At 43.8% G+C, this 22,789-nt stretch overlaps 2 protein-coding genes across 3 annotated transcripts; both read left to right on the forward strand.

Annotated features, from left to right (window-relative positions):
* The first annotated feature begins 1,996 nt into the window (after positions 1-1,996).
* LOC120673193 (probable inactive receptor kinase At5g58300) lies at positions 1,997-7,728 on the forward strand. The gene is made up of 3 exons (XM_039953929.1): positions 1,997-2,401; positions 4,623-5,974; positions 6,812-7,728. The coding sequence occupies exons 2-3, from the start codon at positions 4,693-4,695 to the stop codon at positions 7,435-7,437; spliced, it is 1,908 nt and encodes a 635-aa protein (XP_039809863.1). The 5' UTR covers positions 1,997-2,401; positions 4,623-4,692; the 3' UTR covers positions 7,438-7,728.
* Positions 7,729-8,603: 875 nt separating this feature from the next.
* Positions 8,604-11,684, forward strand: LOC120673567 (ubiquitin-conjugating enzyme E2-17 kDa-like). Of its 2 annotated transcripts, none has more exons than XM_039954465.1 (5): positions 8,604-8,758; positions 9,489-9,567; positions 10,150-10,277; positions 10,728-10,832; positions 11,284-11,684. In XM_039954465.1, exons 2-5 carry the CDS (start codon positions 9,498-9,500, stop codon positions 11,425-11,427), a joined length of 447 nt encoding a protein of 148 aa, XP_039810399.1. In that variant the 5' UTR covers positions 8,604-8,758; positions 9,489-9,497; the 3' UTR covers positions 11,428-11,684. The 2 variants fall into 2 exon arrangements, with proteins under 2 accessions (XP_039810399.1, XP_039810398.1); XM_039954464.1 differs by having other exon boundaries at positions 8,637-8,758; positions 9,486-9,567.
* The last annotated feature ends 11,105 nt before the right edge of the window (positions 11,685-22,789 follow it).

Below are 22,789 nucleotides of genomic sequence, written 5' to 3' on the forward strand. Positions count from 1 at the left end.
CCACATGTGGTCCCAGTGCAATTCAAGGGGGATCTTGACTCGTGAGCAGCTGGTTGACCTATTAGCTCCGCTGGACACCGGTCTCTGTGACAGTGGTTCAACCACTCTGATTCACAAGCATTATAGGCGAAAAAACCAGAGCTAAGAACAGGTCCCCAAGTTTATTACAGTTCTTTTATTTGTCCCAGGTAAAGTTTTGCCCTGGAGATTCTTCTCCTTGGAGTTTACCTGTTTGTCCGTTGTCACCAACCTTGTTGTAAACTTGAAATTTTGAAATGTTTTTGTTAATCGTCTGCTTAATATTTTTGTCGGGTGGGTCTGCTCGGTTGCCGCTCTGGAATAAATTTTCGCGTTTTGGCATTGGCTTGCCAGTCGATTCATCCAGGCTGCTGAGAAGACAGGAGCGGCGAAGTTGGATGGGAACATAAATTTTGTTTTTGGATCCGTACATGCTACTGCCAAATTGGTCGTGTAGATGTAGCCATGTATACAGATTATGGTACTGCAGATCTGTAATGTAACCACCAATCTATGGACCCCGAGATGCAACCATTCCTGTTGGCTGTTGTCATGTTGCGTTGGAGCATGATGACCTTTTGCATTGTCTTGACTCTTGTCAGATAGTGAAGTGCTGGAGCATTGCCTGAATAACCGGCAGGTTCTTAGACAAGATGCTTACGATAATCCACTGAAGCCAACCATATGATAGTTGATACGCACACAGAGAGACAAGCTGTTAAAGAGCCAACCAACTGTTCATTCAAAACTCAAAAGAGTCCACCAACTGCAGTCCTTCGTTTTGAATTTTTGGCACAAATTTGATGGAGTTCTGCGCATCATCATGGCTGGCTCCTTTTGTTCTGTTACTCTTGCAGTTTCACATCCATCTGTTCATGCCGTTGGAGTTCGGATGCTTTGCCTGAAGTAGTGAGTGCCTGAGTGGGTTGTTGATCGGAGACGTCAGCAATAATAAAATTTGCGCTGCGTTGCTCTCACGCTCCACCAACTACACCTACCAGGCTGCCATAGTATTATCCGTTGACAGGAATTGATCAATATACTGGAGTACTCACCAACCGTCTTCGAATAAGAAGAGAAAAACGATGCCGGAATCATTGTACCATACCAGATTCTTTTCTTGAGAAATTCAAGCTCGGAAATTTATAAAATTGAGAAAGGAATAGTATGGTTCCTGATTATTATTTTTTTTGCAAAAAATGGAGAAAGAAAACAACCTAGTAGAGCACACTGGATACTGCATAATCATACTACCAGATGAACATATTTCATTGGTGAAAAGTTAAGATTCTGGTACGGTAGCATATTTCGTTGTTATTTGATAATTATTGTTCAATTATAAATTAATTAGAGCCATGTTTAGTTCCCAAAAATTTTCAAGACTCCCCGTCACATCAAATTTTTATACACATGCATTGAGCGTTAGATGTAGTTTAAAAATAACCAATTAAATAATTTAACTGTAAATGATGAGATGAATCTTTTGAACCTAATTAGTCCATAATTGGATACTAATTACCAAATAAAAATGAAAGTGCTATAGTAGCCGAACTCAAAAAAATTCACGAACTAAACACGCCCTAGATTTAAAAAATTTGTCTCGTATGAATCAGTTAAATTGTGTAATTAGTTATTTTTTCTACTACTTCTAATGTTTCATGTATGTGTTCGAAGATTCGATGCGACGAGTACTGTAATTTTTTTTTAAGAACTAAACCCCCTCGTAGGTTAGAAGTTTTTGGTTGATCATACGGTACAACCAAGGCATAGGGGGCAGAAGATTGCTGTGGTCAATGAGCCAGGCTGCCAGTGCCAGAGAGGCCACGCCACGCCAGCACATCTCCTGCAGGGCTGGCTGCGGCCCTCGCCGACGTCGACCGGCCACGCTCGGGGGCAAATCCGTCACTCAATAATCCCCAGAACCAAACGCCCAACACGCTTCTCTTAAATGCACACCAGATGTGTACACACATACAAGCGACGCGCACAGCCCGCAGCACACGAGTTCTCACTGCGCGCCTTGCCCGGTGGTGCCCGCGCCGCGTCCACACTACAATCCACACCCCCCGGTACTCCGGACAGAGGGGCACACCCGCACAGGCACGGGAAACAGCTCAGTCGCGGCGAGCTCCCGGGTCTCCAGCGAGCTAGCAGAGCAGGAGGAGAGAGCGCGAGGGGGCCGGCGTGGGATCCCGCCGAGGCTCTCCGCGGCGCCTCGGCGCAATGCTGTCCTCCTCCGGGGGCAGATCGGGCTGAGTCGCGGTCGCGGCTCTCGAATCGGCGCCGTCCTCGCGTGGTTCCGGCGGGAGGTCGGATCTTGCGGCGGAAGACGCGAGAAGAGAGAGTGGGAGGAGGCCGTCTCTGGATTTTCGGCCCGCCGGAGGTTTGGGACCTTCCACGTTCTTCAGTCCGCTTTCTTGTTTTCTGCAATCGTTTCCTTCGGTGCTCGATTTTGGTGCCAAGATTAGGATTTTGTCTGGATTGGCTCCCATTCCCCACCTTTGTGAGAGGATTTAGGCAGGGTATATGGGATACTCTAGGTTGTTGAATGTAGTTTGTTATGTTCGACCTTTTTGCAAAAGATCACTGCTTAGGATTTGATAAAATGTGAGTAGCTGCTATTTTTTTTTCTTCAGCAGACGATAAAATTGACCTACTTTTTTAGTGTTTGAAGAGTTGTGTAGTTTGAATCTTCCATTGTTAAAGAACCACTTGGGATGTAGTACTTGGTACTACTCTCTGGAGTGATGAGTTCTTGGTTACTTTTCCTTTTCTAGATGTGTAAGTAATCCCATTTTTTCATATGGAAAATGGTTTATGCTATATGTTGTAAATGCTATTTGTGTGGTTGAGACAGTCATATCCTCACTTTACTGGGTTCACAAACGTTGCGCGGATGGATTCTCGTGTAGGGCCATGCCAGGCTAGCCCATCCAGGCCATTAGAACAACGGCATTAATTCACCACAGTCCCCCACCAAAAGTTCAAAGCTCTCGTCTTTTTCCCTCCTTTGGTTTCTTGCATTGCATTAGAGAGCTTTCGCTTTTTATGCGCTAGCCTTTAGTATATGTGCCATCACTTTTGGTAAGCTTTTGGTTCGTTAGAATGCAACGGCACGACTACTGTATCAGGTGTAGAAGGAAGGTTTGGGGTGAGCTAGAATGCAGTATTATGCGGTAGTACATTATGGAGATTCACCTCCAAGTACAGGAATCTAGCAGTTTTTCCATCTGGGAGACTTTGGCTAAACAATTCTTGGCATCATGTGCCACTGTTCTCTCATGATGGTTAATTCCTATATGTTAGTAGAAAAACCTTATCCATTAAGAGATGGAACTTCAAGAGCAGCTAGGTCTAGAGGGAAGTTGTGAGCATTACGTTCGTGCATTACCTCCATACCAAGATTAGCATGGTTGATGATATCAGCCCAAGTATTAATAACGCGACCTTGGCTATCAACTACAGATTGGTTGAAATTGAAACCATTTAGGTTGAATGCCATAGTACTAATACCTAAAGCAGTGAACCAGATCCCTACTACAGGCCAAGCAGCCAAGAAGTGTAAAGAACGAGAGTTGTTGAAACTAGCATATTGGAAGATTAATAGTCATAATTCCAGTGCTTGGGGATAGTGTCTACGAGTATTTTTGTCACTAATTTGTTAAGATAGAGGTATGACGTATGTGCTTTATTAAAAGGAGGCTCGTGACTGATGAATGATGGCTACTTTCTGATGTGATATTGATGGTTTGCTTTTTGTCATATGCTCCTAATCGCAACCCCAACTGCCCCGTTTAAAAATATGGCAGGTCGGTTTGATGGTTGTCTATGGTTGAGACTTGAGACTAGATGAAAAGACTCTTGAGGGTCATGTGTGTTTCCTTTCAGAGGGGCGCCCTGCATAGTATGCCTCACTATGGAACCACTTTAATCCAGTTTTTTTTTTAAAAAATTTCAACAAAGGTTTTGCTCTGACCATGGGAACTCCAGTTGCTAAAGTGAATTATTTTGGGTTGTACAAAGTCCTAGCATCGGTAGGTACTAGGTAGAGTTTGGGTAGCTCTCAATGCTGCCCCTGAAACTCCTGAAAAAATGGTCATTTTGTACAAGTTACACTGTTTTTTTAGGGCCAAGTTACACTCTGTTGTTTGTGTTCTAATGCAGTACTCTTTGTAGTTTTAGTGTGTCACAGTTCTGTAGGCCGTAAAAGTCATTTACTGAACAAGGGTGTCTTTTTTTTTTTAAAAAAATGAGCTAAGATGAGGCCTTTATTTGGAACTAGGTAGAGATGCTACTGACAGGACAAGAATTTGTCGTACTTTCCACCTATTTATCTGAAGATCTCTTGTGTTCTGGGGATTATACTATTGGATGTATTATTTTCTATAACATTGCCAACATTTGCAAGATGCCCTTCTTTTCTCAAATTTCTCAGCTCTTATTGTCTTTATTTTTCTCATTAGAAAGTTAGTGATGAATGTGTCTCAGAGGTCAAAAGTTTATGCATCATGCTTCATATACTGGATTCTTTCTTTTATGCGAAACACGCTCTTGATGTTATCTGCTGCTTGCTAACTTCTGTTTCTTTTTCTGTGCTGCTATAGAGGATTGAAGTTCTGATGGGAAAGCTTCTATAGTATTGCTGAATCCAATTCTCTTCAACAAGTCTCAACCATGCAACCTCTTACTGTGATAGCCTTTGTGGCTGCTTCTCTCCTTCTTGCAAGCATTCCTCATGCCAAAAGTGCTGATCTCAACTCTGACAAGCAGGCTCTTCTTGCATTTGCTGCTTCACTGCCCCATGGCAGGAAGCTCAACTGGAGCTCCACAACACCTGTCTGCACATCTTGGGTCGGGGTGACATGCACACCAGACAAGAGCCGTGTGCATACACTGCGGCTACCTGCTGTAGGACTCTTTGGTCCAATACCATCGGACACTCTTGGAAAGCTTGATGCCTTGGAGGTATTGAGCCTTAGGTCCAATCGCCTTACTGTTGACCTCCCTCCTGATGTAGGATCTATTCCTGCCCTCCATTCCCTCTACCTTCAGCATAATAACCTGTCTGGAATCATACCAACTTCGCTCTCTTCCAGTTTAACATTCTTAGACCTGTCATACAACACTTTTGATGGAGAAATCCCATTGAAAGTGCAAAATCTTACTCAACTTACTGCATTGCTTCTCCAAAACAACTCACTTTCTGGGCCCATCCCTGACCTCCAACTCCCCAAATTGAGACATTTGAATTTGAGCAACAATAACCTCAGTGGGCCAATACCGCCTTCGTTGCAGAAATTTCCGGCAAGTTCCTTCTTGGGGAATGCTTTTCTCTGTGGATTTCCTTTGGAACCATGTCCAGGAACCGCACCTTCTCCTTCTCCAATATCACCACCATCACCCAGTAAGACCAAGAAGAGCTTATGGAAAAAGATCAAAACTATTGTGATAATTGCACTTGCTGCTGTTGGAGGAGTATTATTGCTTATTTTGATTCTTGTGCTCTTGATATGTATTTTCAAGAGAAAGAGGCACACTGAACCTACCACAGCTTCGTCCAAAGGAAAGGCTGTTGCGGGTGGCAGGGCAGAAAACCCTAAGGAAGACTACAGCAGTGGTGTTCAGGAAGCAGAGAGGAATAAGTTGGTTTTCTTCGAGGGTAGTTCATATAATTTCGACTTGGAAGATTTACTGAGAGCTTCTGCTGAAGTTCTTGGGAAAGGAAGTTATGGAACCACCTACAAAGCTGTTCTTGAGGATGGCACCACAGTTGTGGTCAAGAGACTGAAGGAAGTGGTGGTGGGCAAGAAGGAGTTTGAACAGCAGATGGAGATAATTGGCAGGGTTGGCCAGCACCAAAATGTTGTTCCATTGCGTGCTTACTATTACTCCAAGGATGAGAAGCTATTGGTGTTTGACTATGTCCCGTCTGGTAGCCTTGCTGCTGTTTTGCATGGTATGTTCTTTGCTTGCCTATTTAATTATCATCAATTAGCACTTTATTTCTGGCTTTCTATCCTGTTAACTTGTTCCTTAATACTGAAGCCACAAATTGGCAATTCAGTTTGACTAATATGCACCAGTTCAAGGCTATAGCTATATAGCTAGAAAATCATAAAATCAAAACTATAGACTCATTTTGACTGTTACAGTGAATGCTATTAGTGGGTTCAGGAGTGGGCTAAATATATTTGAAAATTTCTGTAATTTCCTTGTGAAGCTTAATGCTTTGATGTAACTAATAATCTAGGGTGATTCCTTCATACTTCAGTAGATATAACTTATTTTTGTCATCGGTCTAACTTTTGTGATCTGATTTTTTTCCTAGAGAGAGACCATCACATATCACCTTTCTGTTTGGATTGTGCTCTTTAATCTTATCGTTAAACAAATAGGCTCAAGTAGTATTGTATTTTGTGCTAGCTCTTGTTTCTTGTGAGGCCATATGGAGACTGACCTTTTTTTCCTTCTCTGACAGAAAGAATCAACTAAACTTATTACCATTTCTCCAAGTTAATTACATTTTCCCTTTTGTTTCAAACCATGAGTTAGAAACTGTGCAGGCATCATCTTTCAAAATGAAAATGCACGGGAATTAGTGTTCACTATGTGTATCGATAAGATTCAGACATTTTGATTCCACCAAAAAAAAAATTCAGGCATTTAGCATTATGTTTTTAATGTTTGCTAGCTTATGCCAGAAGCATCAGTCTTTGTTGAAGAGAAATTGTCTAATGTGTGTTGACCGTTGAAATGAATTGACACTATTGCATTGCATTGTAACTACTTTCAGGGAATAAAACTGCTGGACGACCTCCATTGGACTGGGAGACAAGGGTCAAGATATCGCTTGATGTAGCCAGTGGTATTGCTCATCTTCATGCAGAGGGAGGTGGGAAGTTCATACATGGCAACATCAAATCATCGAACGTCCTCCTATCACAGAACCAGGACGGTTGTGTGTCTGAGTTTGGCTTGGCACAGCTCATGACCACTCCACAGGCGCCCCCACGGCTTGTCGGATACCGAGCACCGGAAGTCCTTGAGACCAAAAAACCAACTCAAAAGTCCGACATCTACAGCTTCGGTGTCTTGCTCCTCGAAATGCTAACGGGAAAAGCCCCTCTCAGATCTCCCGGGCGCGAGGATTCCATTGAGCACCTTCCAAGATGGGTGCAGTCTGTGGTTCGTGAAGAATGGACCGCCGAGGTCTTCGACGTGGAGTTGTTAAGGCATCCCAACGTCGAGGACGAGATGGTTCAGATGCTCCAGGTCGCAATGGCATGCGTGGCCATTGCCCCCGATCAGCGGCCTAAGATGGAGGAGGTGATAAGGAGGATCACGGAGATCCGGAACTCCTACTCTTCAGGGACAAGGACGCCCTTAGAGGAGAAGCCGGAGACTGCCCAAGCACCATGAGGGGTACAGCATAGTTTAGCCAGAGATGGTAGCTAGGTTGCATAGTGAATTGCCTATAGAGCTTCAGCAAAGTTGATAGCCGCCTGCGCATCGCAGTTTTCTGTCGATCCCCGATCGTTTTCAGTAAATCTGTTCATTTTTTCCATCTTATTCTAGCGATCTGATTGATAATCCATGCCATTGTGTCGTTCAGTTAAATCAGTAGCTCTTCTGATTTTCGTAGGATAATGTTGCTCCGTAATTTGACATAATCTCTGCAGCCTGATTAATGAATTTGATTTCCCTTGTACATTTCCGCCACTCACTAGTCGGATCTCGCAGTGCTTTTCGCATAGATCTTGTGCCCATTTTTTTGAAAGATTATCTGGTGCCTATCCCCTGCCTCTTTTCTTGGGGTTTTTGGTTCGTAGCTGTTGGAAAGATCCAACCAAACGAAGCCATTGCTTTACCTGCTTGCTGGCGGTAGGGTCCTTAGCAAACGACGATGCGCTCTTGTGCCCCTTGATTCGTGACTGCTCCTCCATACGCGCTTGCCTCGTAGCTGCTGTCGCAGTCTCGCTTGAGGCAGGAAGGTTGTAGCCCGTGCGCGCCTTCACGGCGTGCTTGGTTGCCGGGGTCGGCGGCAGCCGTGAGGCGTGATGGCATTCATGCGCCGGGGCCGCGATTTCACGTGGCGGTCGTCCGACGCCGTGCCGTGCGCACGCTGGCCGACGCTGACGAGGGAGGAGCTCCGAGTTCCGGCTGCCTTGTCCCATGGCAGTTAGGAGGGACCTTGCTATCGCGAAGTTGGAAACTGGAAAGTCTCAAGCATGACTTGATCCAGTGCCTACTTTAGCTACGGTGCAAATTTGATGCTCACTTCAGGCTTTTTGACTGGACTCCCTCGATTTTACAACTGTTGCACACGGACTAAAGGATCGTCTCTCAAAGGCACACAATTTAACAAAATACTGTTCTAGTTCTAGATGGTGCCCTTCTACAATGTATTACATTTCAGAAAAAAACATTTATTTTAAACCTTACACGCAACAAACTTGTAATTTATAGTAGATGTCATTTCTTAACCTGTCATGTCATTTTATTTTTATGCCATTGTAAAACGCATGAAGAATTCTTCTCCGTTCCTGAAAAGGCAAGCCACCATATTTCAGACGGGATTCCCGAATTACCCCCGGGGCCACCTTGCATATTCGGTTCGCCACGCACCAACCGAGGCAAAGCAAAAGACCACCACCACCACCACCACCATCATTCCCCAGCTCCGCAGGCTCTTCACCGCCCGCCCGCCCGCCGCGCTGGACGCGCCCCGATCCAGATCCAGGTACCCTTCAGCCGGAACCGCGGCTCCCTCCCTTCTCCCGTAGGCGTCCTCGTCGTCCCCGTGCCCCCGTCACCGGCGTGGATTGGAGATCCATCCGAGGCTGGATTCGATCCCTTTTTGTTTGGTTAGGAAGCCCTAGATTGCTTAGGCGGATTGATCGTTTTGCTCGGCAGAGTATCATCTCTGCCGCGAGCCGTGAAGTCTCATGCATCCAGTTCGTTGCGGATTTGCTTGCTGTGTGGTGGCGTTCTGAATTGATACCGGTTCAATTTCGCAATTTTTTTGGGTGTTCAAACTTGAGTCCCATGTCCCCGTGTTGGTTCTGCCCCTGGGTTTAGCAGTAGCGGGCGTTGATCTGACGTCCTCAGATCGTGGTGCGTGTATTTTTGCTAGTGCTACCATAATTCATGCAGCTAAGTTTGTAACTGGTAACCTTATCGGTCCAGTTGATACCTGATTGGTGTCTTATGTGCTTGTATTGAACAGAATCAGGTCTAGGTTTGGTGTATTTTTGAATCCTCATAGGTTTTATATGTTCCGGGTTTACTTAGGATGAGGTGGTACAGTATTAGCCAAATAATGCCTGCCCCCTTTACTTTCTTCTTCTTCTGTTTACACATGTTGCCAGTTTATTTAATCTAAGTTGCAGTAGATTAAAACTTGTGTTCGACTCATGGGTTTATAATTTACAACAAAGTACTCACAATATATGTGAATGTTATGAAAGTAGGGGCTTATCATGGCATCAAAACGTATCCTCAAGGAATTAAAGGATTTGCAAAAGGACCCTCCAACATCATGCAGTGCAGGTACAGGCTCGTTTACCAGTGGATATATGAATGGTGCAATATCTACATGTGGATATGTACTAATTAAACTGCTCATTTCTGATCAAGTTAGTCAGAAATCTTTGTTATGCTAGAGAATATAATTTGTTGTGAAGGTATATACAAATGTTTCTTGTCTGCCATATATTTCTGTACTTTGAGTGACCCTGAATAAACTGGAATTGTTCATGGGTTTGGTTCTGTCAGGAATCCGTCATAAGATATTTTGAATTCTGTATATCTGTAATGCAGTTTGTCAGCTGGGAACGCAGTTGCTGTAATCAAAGATTTATTCATGAATACATGTTTATTCACCATTCTTGTTCAGGATACTGTGAAATGTATCTGTTGCCATCTTGTTAGTGTCTCATGTTGTACTAATAGCTGATGTTGATGTTTCATTGTCAGAAAAGAAGTGTCAAGAACAGAGCATCTTACTTTTGTTTATTTATTAAAATCTACGACTTGATGAGTCCTGATAACTTATTTTATTTTTGCTCTCTTTTATGTACTTTTCTTCTACACACTTTGGCATTCATGGATTATAGGTTTCTATTTATTTAGGTCCTGCTGGTGAGGATATGTTCCACTGGCAGGCAACCATCATGGGTCCTCCTGATAGTCCATATGCTGGAGGTGTTTTCTTAGTGAACATTCATTTCCCTCCGGACTACCCCTTCAAGCCTCCAAAGGTTAGCATCAGTTTTATTTCAGAGTTAAATTCTGTGTTATTTGTTTTTTTCTTCATTAAAGGATGGAAAATGCTGTGCTGTCAATATCTTCTTTAATGTCTTAATATGAAGAGGTTTTCTTGTTCTTGTTTTATTTCAAAAAAAAGAGGTGTTCTTGTTAGCTGCCTACACATTTCATGAATGTAATAGTCTTAATTCTCATATGTATGTTCTCCCCCAGATATTTACCTTTAGGGTCAACTAACACTTCTATTTCTATTATCTTTGCTTTTTAGCATTTCATTTATCTTCATTATGTTGATGTTTATTCCCTTTTTCCTATTATTTTCAATATTCTTCACAGTGAACTTAAGGTTGATTTTGGATAGACTCAAACTTTTAGGTTTGATTCTTTTTGTAAAATGTTTTCTCCTGTTTCTGTTGACTGTCATTGAACTATCTCCTTTATAGGTATCTTTTAAGACGAAGGTGTTCCATCCAAATATCAATAGCAATGGGAGCATATGTCTCGACATTCTTAAGGAGCAGTGGAGCCCTGCTTTGACAATCTCTAAGGTGCTGACACAGTCACACAACTGTAGTACTTTATAGCTTCTTGAAATCTGAAATTGCAAGTCTTTGCCACCTGATAATGGTAACAATCTTTTAATGTTAGAAGATTTGATGGTGTATTGCTGTTTTTTCCATGCTAATGATTTAGAATAAAAATTTGCTTAAGTAGTACTATTTCTTGTTTATGCAGTTAGCAACTCAGCATAATTACGAGTTTATGGTAGAATATTGATTGCGAGTGTCTTCTTTAGTTCAAGATTTGCACGTGCTCAAATAGCACTGGAGAAATTATTATATTGTTTAGGCTCTGTAGTTTTGTATTTATACACCTTTCAGCTACAGGACTGTCAGATAATTGTGTAATCTACAACTACCATTCAGTATGTAGTATGCAATCCTTGAAAACCTGAATATGCATAGCTGCACAACTAAGGACCATCCTTTCATGTTTCAGGTTTTGCTTTCTATCTGCTCGCTGCTCACAGATCCCAACCCAGATGATCCTCTTGTCCCTGAGATTGCTCACATATACAAGACAGACCGTCCTAAGTACGAGGCGACAGCCCGCAGCTGGACCCAGAAGTACGCCATGGGATGAAATGAAGCCCCCAATTTGGCTTCCTGCACAAATGCAGACGATTGTGATGTTGCCCCATAAACTGTCTTTGGGGCCGTTATGTTCTTCCATTCCTTGTGGTCCGTGTGCATTCTCCGATCCATCTAGGATTGAGCCCTAGCCCAACATCAACCTATCATTGCCGTCGATAATGAGATGACTTATACTTGCTGTGATAACTATGCTAGTGTTGATGTTATTTGGTAAATGTTTCTCATTGAAGATGCATGTTGTGGCTCTGGGCTTGTGGCCTGCTGTGGTATACTTCCTGAGGTTGGGCTCTTGGGGCACCTAACCTCTAGAACTCTGCCTCTGTTGCCCATCGCGGCATCGCCTGCTTAATGAACAGCCAGGCGATGTGAAAGAGCATCTAGGCCCCAATTGATTTTGGTGATTTTTGACAATCACAATTTGGGGATATGATGCTTTGATTAAGTGTGTGCAGACTTAATTGAGAAAATTCAAGAAGAAGATGAAAGGAAATCCCCCAAATTTAAAAGTCACTTGGTGGATTCGATCGGCATTTAATTTTATTTTTCGGTTTGAATTTGAGTATAGGATCCACCGTACTATCAAGGGGGATGCATTCGAATGAGTTTGAGGTTGCTAAAGTGCTAAATAAATCATCCAAACACTTGAGAGAGAAATCCACTCACAAAAATAACCCTAGCACAGTTTTCAGCACAGGACCGGATGATTCGGCCCAAACTCTCGGGTTGGATCCGGATAATCCGGCCCTGGCCGGATCATCCGGACCTGGTGTCTATGAACGTCCAAGTGAGCTCAAGTCGGATGATCCGGCCCTACGCCGGATGATCCGGACCTGGGACTTTCAAAGTGTTTTCTAGCCTATTCTATTGCTCCTCCGGAAGATCCGGGGGTCACCAAAAAACACATAACGGTCACTTTCGGGGTGGGGCTATATATACCCCTTCACTTCTCTCTCTCTTTTCCCGAACTCTCTCGCCTCCTACACTTCAAATCCACCACTTTCCTCCATCATAGAGCTTGATTTGAGCAAGGAAACTCCTAGGGATTGTAAGGAAGTGAGATTAGAGGCAAGATTTGAGAGCACTCCGTGTTCTAGCACGTGTTCATCCTAAGAAGCACTTCAAGCGACCTCGATTCGTCGATTCGCGTTTGTTACTCTTGGAGCTTTGCTCCTAGACGGTTAGAGGTGCCGGTGAGCTCCCGTACCTTTGTGGTTGAGCCCCGGAAGTTTGTATTTCCCGTCCTTTGTGGACAAGTTGCTAGTAAGAACCTCAATCCTCCTAAGTGGTTGATTGAGTGAGGAAACGGGTTATAGGGCAACCCGGCTCTTTGTGGGCACCTCAACGGAGACGTAGCTCCTTTGTGGAGTGAACTTTGGGATAAATTCTTGTGTCTATTTCTTATTTGTTCATACTCGTGTTCTTGAGCTTTTCTTGACCCGATCTACTTGTTAGTAGTTCTACCCTTGTGTCTTTGAGTTTCACAGGGCTCATTACTTCACTAGGCAACTTTGCATTCAAAGGAAATCGTCAAAAGCTAAGTAGATTTCAAATTTCGTGTAAGATTCCTTCTGTAGTCGGATCATCCGGCCCCCTTTAGGATCATCCGGCCCTGACAAGGACCGGATCATCCGACTAGGGTCCGGATCATCCGGGCCTGACCTTTCTGTGCTAAGTTTTTTAGGAAAATTTTTAACAGGCCTATTCACCCCCCTAGGCTTTAGTGTCGATCCTTTCAATTGGTATCAGAGCCTAATCTCTTGATTAAGGCTTAACCGCTAAGGGAAAAGCACTATGGCCCAAGAGATGTCCGCAAGTGGTGGTGCTTCATCCGCCTATGAAGTCAATGACAGTGATTTTGAGGTCAGCGATGTAGAAGGTGATATGACCGAGCAAGAAAGATCAATCATTAGAATAGAGAAGATCAAGAAGAAGATGAACGAGAGAGTTGAGAAGAAAGCTCTCGCTCTTTTCAATGAGAAGATGAAGAAGGAAAGTGAGAAGAAAGAGCAATAAGGTTATCATTCCGCTTCTCACACCTATGATAGTTCAAACACTGAAAACAACAACAACAATCTCTTGTTCTCTACGGTTCCAATTGGCAAGCCTCCTCATTTTGATGGAACCGACTATGCAAGATGGAGTGATGACATGCAAGTCCATCTATATGGTCTCAACCCTCATCTTTGGACCATTGTTTGTGTTGGAGTGCCTCAACTTAGAGAGGGAGATGAAGTCACTCCGGAACATGAGCATGACATGTTCCGCAACGCCCAAGCCTTGAGAGTTATTCGGAGCTCACTTTGCACAACCGAGTACAACAAAGTGAGAGTATGATTAGTGCTAAAGAGGTTTGGGACACTCTCCAAATGTCACATGAAGGAAATGATGAGGTCAAAGAAGGAAAAATAGACCTCATCCAAGGAGAGTTAGAGTCATTTGTTATGAAGAAGGATGAGACCCTTCAACAAATGTATAATAGGCTCACTCTCCTAGTCACCGAGATTAGAACTCTCGGTAGCAAAGATTGGGATGACTTCAAGGTCACCAAGAAGTTGCTTAGTGCATATGCCCCCAAGAAACCAATGTTGGCAACCGTCATTAGAGGCAAAGATTCATTTAGAAGGATGAAGCCAATCAACTTGCTAAATGAATTGCAATTTCATGAGATGCATGATCTAGATGTGGCCAAGTCAATTGGCCAAGAAGAAGTCAAAACCATTGATCTCAAAGCCGAGCCAAGCAAGACGGTTGAAACAAGTGAGAAGCCGTCAAAGCAAAAGAAAAAGGTGGAATCAAGTGATGGTGATAGCACCGATGAAGAAACGGCTATGATGGTGAAGAACTTCAAGAAGTTCATGAAGAAAAGAAGCTTCAAGAGAGGGACAAAGCAAAGGACATGCTACAAGTGTGGTGCAAAGGACCACTTTATAGCGGATTGTCCTCAAAATGACAATGAAGAAAATGAAGACAAGAAGAACAAGGGCAAGGACAATGACAAGGAGAAGAGCAAAGAGTACAAGAAGAAACATGGCAAGGCACATGTTGGTGAAGAGTGGGAGTCTAGCGATGACTCCGACAATGAGGGCACGGCATCTCTTGCCTTGTTCTCTACTTCACCAACACCAAGACTCTTCAACAACCTCTCCGACGATGAAGATGAAGGACCTATGTGCCTCATGGCCAAAGGCACCAAGGTACTACCCTATGAAAATTCTCCATCTTCTCCAACCTCTACATCTAGTGAAGTAGAAAATGACTTAGATGAAGAGGAGACCAAACTAAAGGAAAACATGATAAAAAAGTTTGGCAAACTAGGCTACAAATAAATTAAGAAACTAATGGAGAAATTAGAGAAAAAGAAGGAGATTCTTAAAGAGCAAGAAGAATTGCTCATCCTTGAGAAGGAGAGAAACATAGCTCTAGAAGAATATCTATCTAAGGAAAAGAATAAGGTTGAGAAATTGGCAATGGACTTGTCTCTTGCCAATGACTCAAGATCGAGGATGTCAAAGGATCATACTTTGGCAAATGACTCACTAGCTAGCCTAAAGAATGCACATAGTGACCTTCAAGAGAGGCATTCACGCCTTGAAGATATATACAAAAATCTTGAAGTAAACTATAGCACTCTTTGGGAGAAAACCAAGTCCAGTTCCAAGGCAACTCTTGACTCTAATGCCTCCACTAGCAAAGGGTGCTCTAAATGTTTTAATCATGATATAAATGCTTGTGCTACTAACCTTGCAAAGCTAGAAGAAGCAATCAAGACCAAGGATGCTCAAATCCACAAGTTGAACTTGCTAATTGGAAAGGGAAATCTCAAGCCCAAGAGTGATTTTGAGTCACATCCGGCGTATAGCATGGCACAAAGATTTCCTAAGATTCATGATGGACTTGGCTACACAAGAGGAAATAACTCAAATGGTTCTAAGATTGTGAATGGCAAGTCCACCCCACTTTGGAAGAAGGGAGCAAACCTTGGAGATTTGATGAACATGGCACATGGGAGCACAAGCATGAGCGTTGATCAAAACAAGAACAAGGTTGAGAGCACATCGAAGGTCAACACAAGCAACAAGAGTGTGCCACCTCCCATATCACGGAACTACTCCATTGACTACACCGTGGTGATCCAAAATGGGAAGATGGTGGTCAAGTACATTGGTGCTCACACTAGGAAGTTGAGGAGTGTGTGGGTGCCAAAGTCGGCTTTTACTAACCTTCAAGGACCCAAACAAGTTTTGGTACCTAAATCTTGAGCCCTAATTTGTTTTGTAGGCATACTCCTCTGGTGGAAGCGCATGGTTGATTGATAGTGGTTGTTCAAATCATATGACCGGGGAGAAAGACTTGTTCACTTCTTTGGAGACCGATGATATACCCAAAGAGACTATTGTCTTTGGAGATAATAGCAAAGGAGAAGTGATCGGTTTAGGTAAAATTGTTCTTGCTCATAACAATTCAATTAATAATATTTATTGGGTTGAAAAGCTAGGGTACAATTTGTTGTCCGTCTCACAACTTTGTTTGATGGGCTACAATTGTCTCTTTACTAACGAGGGTATGACCATCTCTAGAAGGGAGGATTCCTCTATTGCTTTTACGGGTCTTTTAAAGGGCAAAGTTTATCTTGTTGATTTCTGTAAGGAGAAAGTTGAGCCCAAGACTTGTTTAGTGGCAAAATCCGACTTGGGTTGGCTATGGCATCGCCGACTAGCCCATGTTGGCATGAGGAACTTAGCCAAACTTCAAAAGGGCGGACACATCCTAGGACTAACCGATGTTGTCTTTGAGAAAAATAGATTGTGTAGTGCATGTCAAGCCGGGAAACAAGTTGGTGCTCCACATCCTCCCAAGAACATCTTGACGTCATCAAGACTATTGAAGCTTCTACACATGGATCTATTCGGGCCAATCACCTACATAAGCATTGGCGGTAACAAATATGGTCTTGTTATTGTTGATGATTTTTCTCGTTTCACTTGGGTGTTCTTTGTGCATGACAAGAGTGAAGTACAAGGCATTGTCAAGAAGTTCATTAGAAGAGCACAAAATGAGTTTGAGTTGAAGATTAAGAATGTTCGGAGCGACAATGGTTCGGAATTCCGAAACACCAATGTTGAGGAGTTTCTTGATGAAGAGGGAATCAAGCATGAATTCTTCGCACCATATACACCTCAACAAAATGGGATTGTAGAGAGGAAGAATAGGACGTTGATTGAAGCCGCAAGAACCATACTAGATGAGTACAAGACTCTGGATATCTTTTGGGCGGAAGCAATCAACACGACATGTCATGCGATTAACCGTCTCTACATCCACAAATATTTGGGCATGACACCCTACGAGATATTCACCGGTAACAAACCCAAGGTGCATTACTTTCGAGTTTTTGGTTGCAAGTGTTACATCCTTAACAAGAAAGCCAAAAGCTCAAAGTTTGCACCAAAGGTTGATGAAGGTTTTCTACTTAGTTATGGTACTAACGAACACGCCTATCGTGTTTTCAACAATAACACCGGTGTTGTTGAGACCACGGTAGATGTGAAGTTTGATGAATCCAACGGCTCTCAAGTAGAGCAAGTTGATATGAACCTTGTAGATGATGAAAAACCTCCAAATCTAGCAATCATGAGAATGGGCTTTGGAGAAGTGAAGCCACGAGAAAAGGAGGATAATGCTACAGTTGAAGCAAGAATTGATGATTCATCATCATCCACTAGAGTTGAGCCATCAAGTTCTCAAGTCCCTCAAGATCAAGGTCATGATCATGGTGACGATCAAGATCATGGCATGGATCAAGGGGGAGCTCAAGTTGAAGAAACTCAAGTGGAAGCACCTCAAGTTGATAACATTGATGATGGTGAACCTATTCAACCACAACGCCAAGTGTCTCATCCTAGAGTGAACCAAAGCATTCAACGGGATCATCCCGTTGACAACATCCGAAGAGGGGTAACTACTCGTTCTCGTTTAGTAAGTTTTTGTGAACATTACTCATTTGTTTCCTCTTTGGAACCTCTTAAGGTAGATGATGCACTTTGCGATCTGGATTGGGTAATGGCTATGCAAGTAGAGTTGAACAACTTCACAAGAAATGAAGTTTGGGAACTAGTGCCAAGACCCAAGCAAAATGTTATTGGAACCAAGTGGGTTTTCCGGAACAAGCAAGATGAACACGGGATTGTGACAAGAAACAAAGCTAGATTGGTTGCTCAAGGTTTCACTCAAATAGAAGGCTTGGACTTTGGTGAAACATATGCTCCGGTGGCTAGGCTTGACTCAATTCGGATTTTGCTAGCCTATGCCGCTCATCATGATTTCAAGCTTGTTGACGCTTCTTAAAGCGCCAATTTACGTACCGCAAGCGCACGGATCGTGTAGCTTTTCCCTTAGAGTATTCCCCCAAGGTTTATCAATCCATGGAACAAGTGTATTACTATGCTTAACTAAGCACTAATGATGTTGGTAAAAGATCTATATTGAGTGTTTGAGTGTGAAATAGATCTAATCTAACCAATCTAATCTAATCTAGACTATTGAGCAATGATAGATGTGTGCACAAGATATGAAGAACATTTTTCCATAGGGTCTAGGATCACTAGAGATGTAATCGCCAAGCAACGAAGAACAGATCTAATCTACCAAAGGTGTGTTCCAAGATCAAAACCTTTCCCTCCGCATACTGTCACTACACGAGGATAATCGGTAACGAATCAACAAGGACACGATAGTTGATGTAATCTAAGTAAACCATGCAAGAGCAAAGCAAACCCAAAGCCAAGTCGCAAACTATTAAGCATCAAAGCATCATCAACAAGAATTGTGATAGATCAATCTCATAAAGGATTCGGCAATTACAACTCAAGATCTCCTTACAACCCCATGAACAAACGAGGACTTTACCCCATGAAGCTAAGCGAAGCGTAGTCGATCATGGTGACGAAATCTCCGGCAAGGGGTGGATCCCTTGATGTCCTCCAACTTGCAGCGGCGCCGAGGGACGATGAGGCCTCCGGTGTCGCCTTTCTGTTGTGTCTAACTCGAATGGATCTCTCTCTGCGATCTCCCTGCGATCCTCTAGACGCCCCTATTTGACGGCGGCTTCGGGGTATTTATAGGTAGATATGGTCGGTGGTTTTGGTAAAACATAGATTAGGGTTGACGCATACTTCGTGCTGAAGAAAACTGAGACTGATTGGGCTCCGAAATGGGCTAGGCCGGCCGGCCCAAGGGCTCCAGGCCGGCCGGCCTGTGCCCTTTCTAGCCCCTTTCGGTCCCATCTTTCGCGTGTGGCCTCTTCATCTTATTCCTCATCTTAGCCCAGTTGTAACCATGCGTCAAAACATCTCCGAAAATGTCCAATTTCCTGTCAAAATGCAACATGCTCTAAAATCCAGGACAAAATCGAAAACGGTCAAGTTCGGGTGCCAAGTGGCGGGTTAGTACATGAATCATCCCGAAGAATTTACCAAAACCTCTCCTAATTGTATAATAAAATGGGTACTTAAGGAGCGCCAACAAAGCTATATCAAATGGATGTCAAGAGTGCTTTTTTGAATGGACCACTCTCCGAGCTAGTATATGTAGAGCAACCACCGGGATTTGAAGACCCCAAGCATCCCGACTACGTGTTTAAGCTCCATAAGGCGCTCTATGGGCTTAAGCAAGCTCCTAGAGCATGGTATGAATGCCTTAGGGAAATTCTTCTCAAGAATGGCTTTGTAATGGGCAAAGCCGATTCTACTCTCTTCACTCAAAAAGTAGAAAAAGATCTCTTTATTTGTCAAATTTATGTTGATGATATTATCTTCGGTTCTACTAATGAAAAATTTTGTGAAGAGTTTAGTAGGATCATGACCAAGAGGTTTGAGATGTCCATGATGGGTGAATTGAAGTTCTTCCTTGGTTTTCAAAACAATCAAATGAAGGAAGTGACATTCATATGTCAAACCAAGTATACTCATGATATGCTCAAGAAGTTTGACATGGCCGATGCCAAGCCTATTAAGACACTTATGGCCGTCAATGGACATCTTGACTTAAATTAAGATGGAAAATCTGTGGATCAAAAGATATATCACTCCTTGATCAGTTCCTTGCTTTATCTTTATGCATCTAGGCCGGATATAATGCTTAGTGTGTGCATGTGTGCAAGATTTCAAGCCAATCCTAAGGAATGCCATTTGGTAACTGTTAAAAGAATCTTGAGATATTTAGTTCTAACTCCAAACCTTGGCTTATGGTATCCCAAGGGCTCCACTTTCGATTTACTTGGCTATTCCGATTCGGATTATGCCGATTGCAAAGTTGATCGAAAGAGTACAACGGGGACTTGCCAATTCCTTGGTCGGTCCTTGGTGCCTTGGAGCTCTAAGAAACAAAATTCCGTTGCGCTATCCACCGCCGAGGCCGAGTATGTTGCAGTCGGTGCTTGTTGTGCTCAACTACTTTGGATGAGGCAAACCTTGAGTGACTTTGGTTGTGAGTACAAAAAGATACCTCTCTTGTGTGATAATGAAAGTGCCATCAAACTAGCCAACAACCCCGTCCAACACTCAAGAACCAAGCACATTGACATAAGACATCATTTCCTAAGAGACCACGAAACCAAAGGAGATATCGCTTTGAGTCATGTGAGTACCGATAAACAACTAGCCGATATCTTCACAAAGCCTCTCGATGAGCAAAGGTTTTATTTTTTTAGGAGTGAGCTAAATATCTTGGATTCTCGTAACTTGGCTTGACTTATTGCACATACCTTGTATTGATGCCTAGACTAGAGAAAAACTTGTTATTTGTGTGAGTTTTTCAAAATATTTGATGTTGTGATCGTTGGATGACTCCTTGGCTCAAATGATTATTGTTATGTATTGTTGATTGTGTCTGATCATCTTGAGTTAAGCCTCTCTTATATGTCCATACATAATCCTCTATTTCATCGGAACCAAATTCTCCATCAAATTTCTCTAGAAAAATACTTCCTGGCAAAATCTTCTGGTCATAACAAGATGATCCGGACCCCAGCCGGATCATCCGGCCAAATCTCTTGGGTTGAACCCGGAAGATCCGGCTCTTGCCCGGATCATCCGGCTTCCCCCGAGCCCGGCCGTTCTGTCAACCTCCGGATCATCCGGACTCCCTCCGGATGATCCGGCCCTGGGGGTCGGGGTATATAAGGGGAAGGGGGCCGCGGGTTTCCTAACCCTAACTCACTCCTAGCCGCCGCCGCCCCTTTTTGCCCTCTCTACTCCGCGCGGCGATCTTCGATTCCGTCCGTGGGATTGCTGCGTCTTCTTGCTCCTTCGATTCTCCACGCCTCGGAACATCCGGACCCCTCCGGAACTCTTCGAATCGCGCGGGAAATCCGAAGGTATTTTTTATTCAAAATCCCCTCGCCCCGATCTCTCAATGTAGGATGTTCTAGGCTATTTCCTCCGGTGAATCATGTTGTTTATCTATCTAGAGGACATGCCTAAAATTTCATAGCTTTTCATCGGCTAAATCCGCAGATTCATTGAAGTCGGGCTCATCCCGAGCGCCGGCCGGATGATCCGGACCTGTCAGGTCCGGATGATCTGGTGCATAACCGGATGATCCGGCCCTGCCCTGGGATGTTCCTTTACTTCCTTGAATCTGTCATCTCCAATCATTCATATCTTTATCTTTGGCCATTTCTCTTGTGTTCTAGATGCCGAGGATGAAGACTAGTAAGAAGAAGGGTCCTCCCACTGACTCAGACAGTGATGATTCTTACCAGGGGGATTCAGATGAGCAAGCTCCGCCCAGGCCACTGAGCACCAAAAAGGGTGCTAGCAAGAGGAATGTTAGAGGCCGTGGATCAGGCAACCCTTTAGGCAGAGGCAGAGGTACTTTTCATGGCCAGTCCAGTTCTGCTTTGGCTGACACTGTGGATGACATTGATATATCACATCTGGAGAATGTCATGGCCACTATCCATCCACCTGATCGCCACCGCCATGATCGTGCTTTAGTAAATTACAAGAAGGGTGGCAACTCAGTGGAGAGTTTGAGATATAGTGAGAACCCTGCAGAGGTTGAGAAAGAGTTTCAGGGTGATACTAGATTCTGGTTTCCTCATCAGGCTGACTGGTATGAGTCAGTCATTATGACCATGAAGAAGATCACCACAGACATGAGATGGATTGACTGGAACTATCTCAGGAGGCTGGGTTCACCTCTCAAAGAGGTTGTGGATGCAATGTACACCAGGTGTCAGGAGATGGATCTCATTAATATCATGGAGTTTAGGTGTAACTGGAATGAGGAGGTAGTGGCTCAATTCTATGCCACACTTCACATTGATGAGTATGGCAGGACCTTCCAGTTTCTGATTGGTGGCAAGAGATTCACCTATGACATGGCTCAGTTTAGTCAGCTATTTGGGCACTTTGGTGACAGAGTGAACTATGGTCAGCACTGGCTCATCAACAGAGACACTACCAAGATTGATCTACATGAAGGTAATGAACTTGATGCCTCCAGGTTGCAGTTCATGTATGATAGAGCCTATGGAGAAGTTGTGCTCGGGCAAGTCAATGGTCTCACTCCTTTCTATAGACTGCTTAACACTTTGTTCCGCTTCACTCTCACTCCCAGAGGGGTGACTCAGATAACATCTCTCACAGGGCCAAGAACTTGCTAGTCCAGATGGCTCCAGGGAAGCCCAAGTTTGTTGTGATGGAGTTCATATGGAATGAGATCATCACCTGTGCTTCAGACTCCTCCAGTGCATGTCACTATGCACCATATATCTTCCATATGATCAAGATAGAGACTCAGCTTAACATACTGCATAGCACTCTTCATGTGTCATATCACTCAGCTCAGGGCAAGATTGAGCAGTCTCTCCATATTGGCAGGCATGGCACAGGGATTGAGCCTCTTGGACCTTTTCCAGGTGATTACTCCTCCACATTCACCCCTGGTGCATCATCCTCTGGAGCAGCTCCTCCACCCTCTAGTGGAGCTCCTTCTTCTTCTCGAGGAGCCACTGCAGATCCGGGTCCTTCCACCTCTCGTAGGCGACGGGCCCCAAAGACAAAGAAGGGAAAGCTCGAGGCAATTGCTCAAGGTATATTTGCTTGCTTCAACATGTGTCGCCAAATGCAGAAAGACGACCTTGAGTTCAAGAGGCGTGTGGATCAGGAGCTCCTGAAGCAGGAGAAGAGGACCAAGGAGCTGTTAGCCAAGGCTGATCTCCCATACTCCCTAGTTCGTGAGCCGTGGGATATTCCTTCTCCTCCTAGGGTGTACAACCCCTGGGATGAGTATGCGCCTCAGGATGAGGACGTCGAGCTTGACTACGGCGGGGCAGAGATGCTGGGCCA

The sequence above is a fragment of the Panicum virgatum genome, chromosome 5N (genome assembly GCF_016808335.1).
Source record: "Panicum virgatum strain AP13 chromosome 5N, P.virgatum_v5, whole genome shotgun sequence".
In the NCBI taxonomy this organism is placed as follows: domain Eukaryota; kingdom Viridiplantae; phylum Streptophyta; class Magnoliopsida; order Poales; family Poaceae; genus Panicum; species Panicum virgatum.

What these genes read in the sequence shown, in the direction of transcription:
- LOC120673193 (XM_039953929.1), top strand. Translation starts at nt 4,693, where the DNA reads ATGCAACCTCTTACTGTGATAGCCTTTGTGGCTGCTTCTCTCCTTCTT. An exon ending in CCTTGCTGCTGTTTTGCATG is followed by an intron (nt 5,975 to 6,811) that starts GTATGTTCTTTG and finishes AACTACTTTCAG; the next exon opens with GGAATAAAACTGCTGGACGA.
- LOC120673567 (XM_039954465.1), top strand. Translation starts at nt 9,498, where the DNA reads ATGGCATCAAAACGTATCCTCAAGGAATTAAAGGATTTGCAAAAGGAC. An exon ending in ACCCCTTCAAGCCTCCAAAG is followed by an intron (nt 10,278 to 10,727) that starts GTTAGCATCAGT and finishes TCTCCTTTATAG; the next exon opens with GTATCTTTTAAGACGAAGGT. An exon ending in CTGCTTTGACAATCTCTAAG is followed by an intron (nt 10,833 to 11,283) that starts GTGCTGACACAG and finishes TTCATGTTTCAG; the next exon opens with GTTTTGCTTTCTATCTGCTC.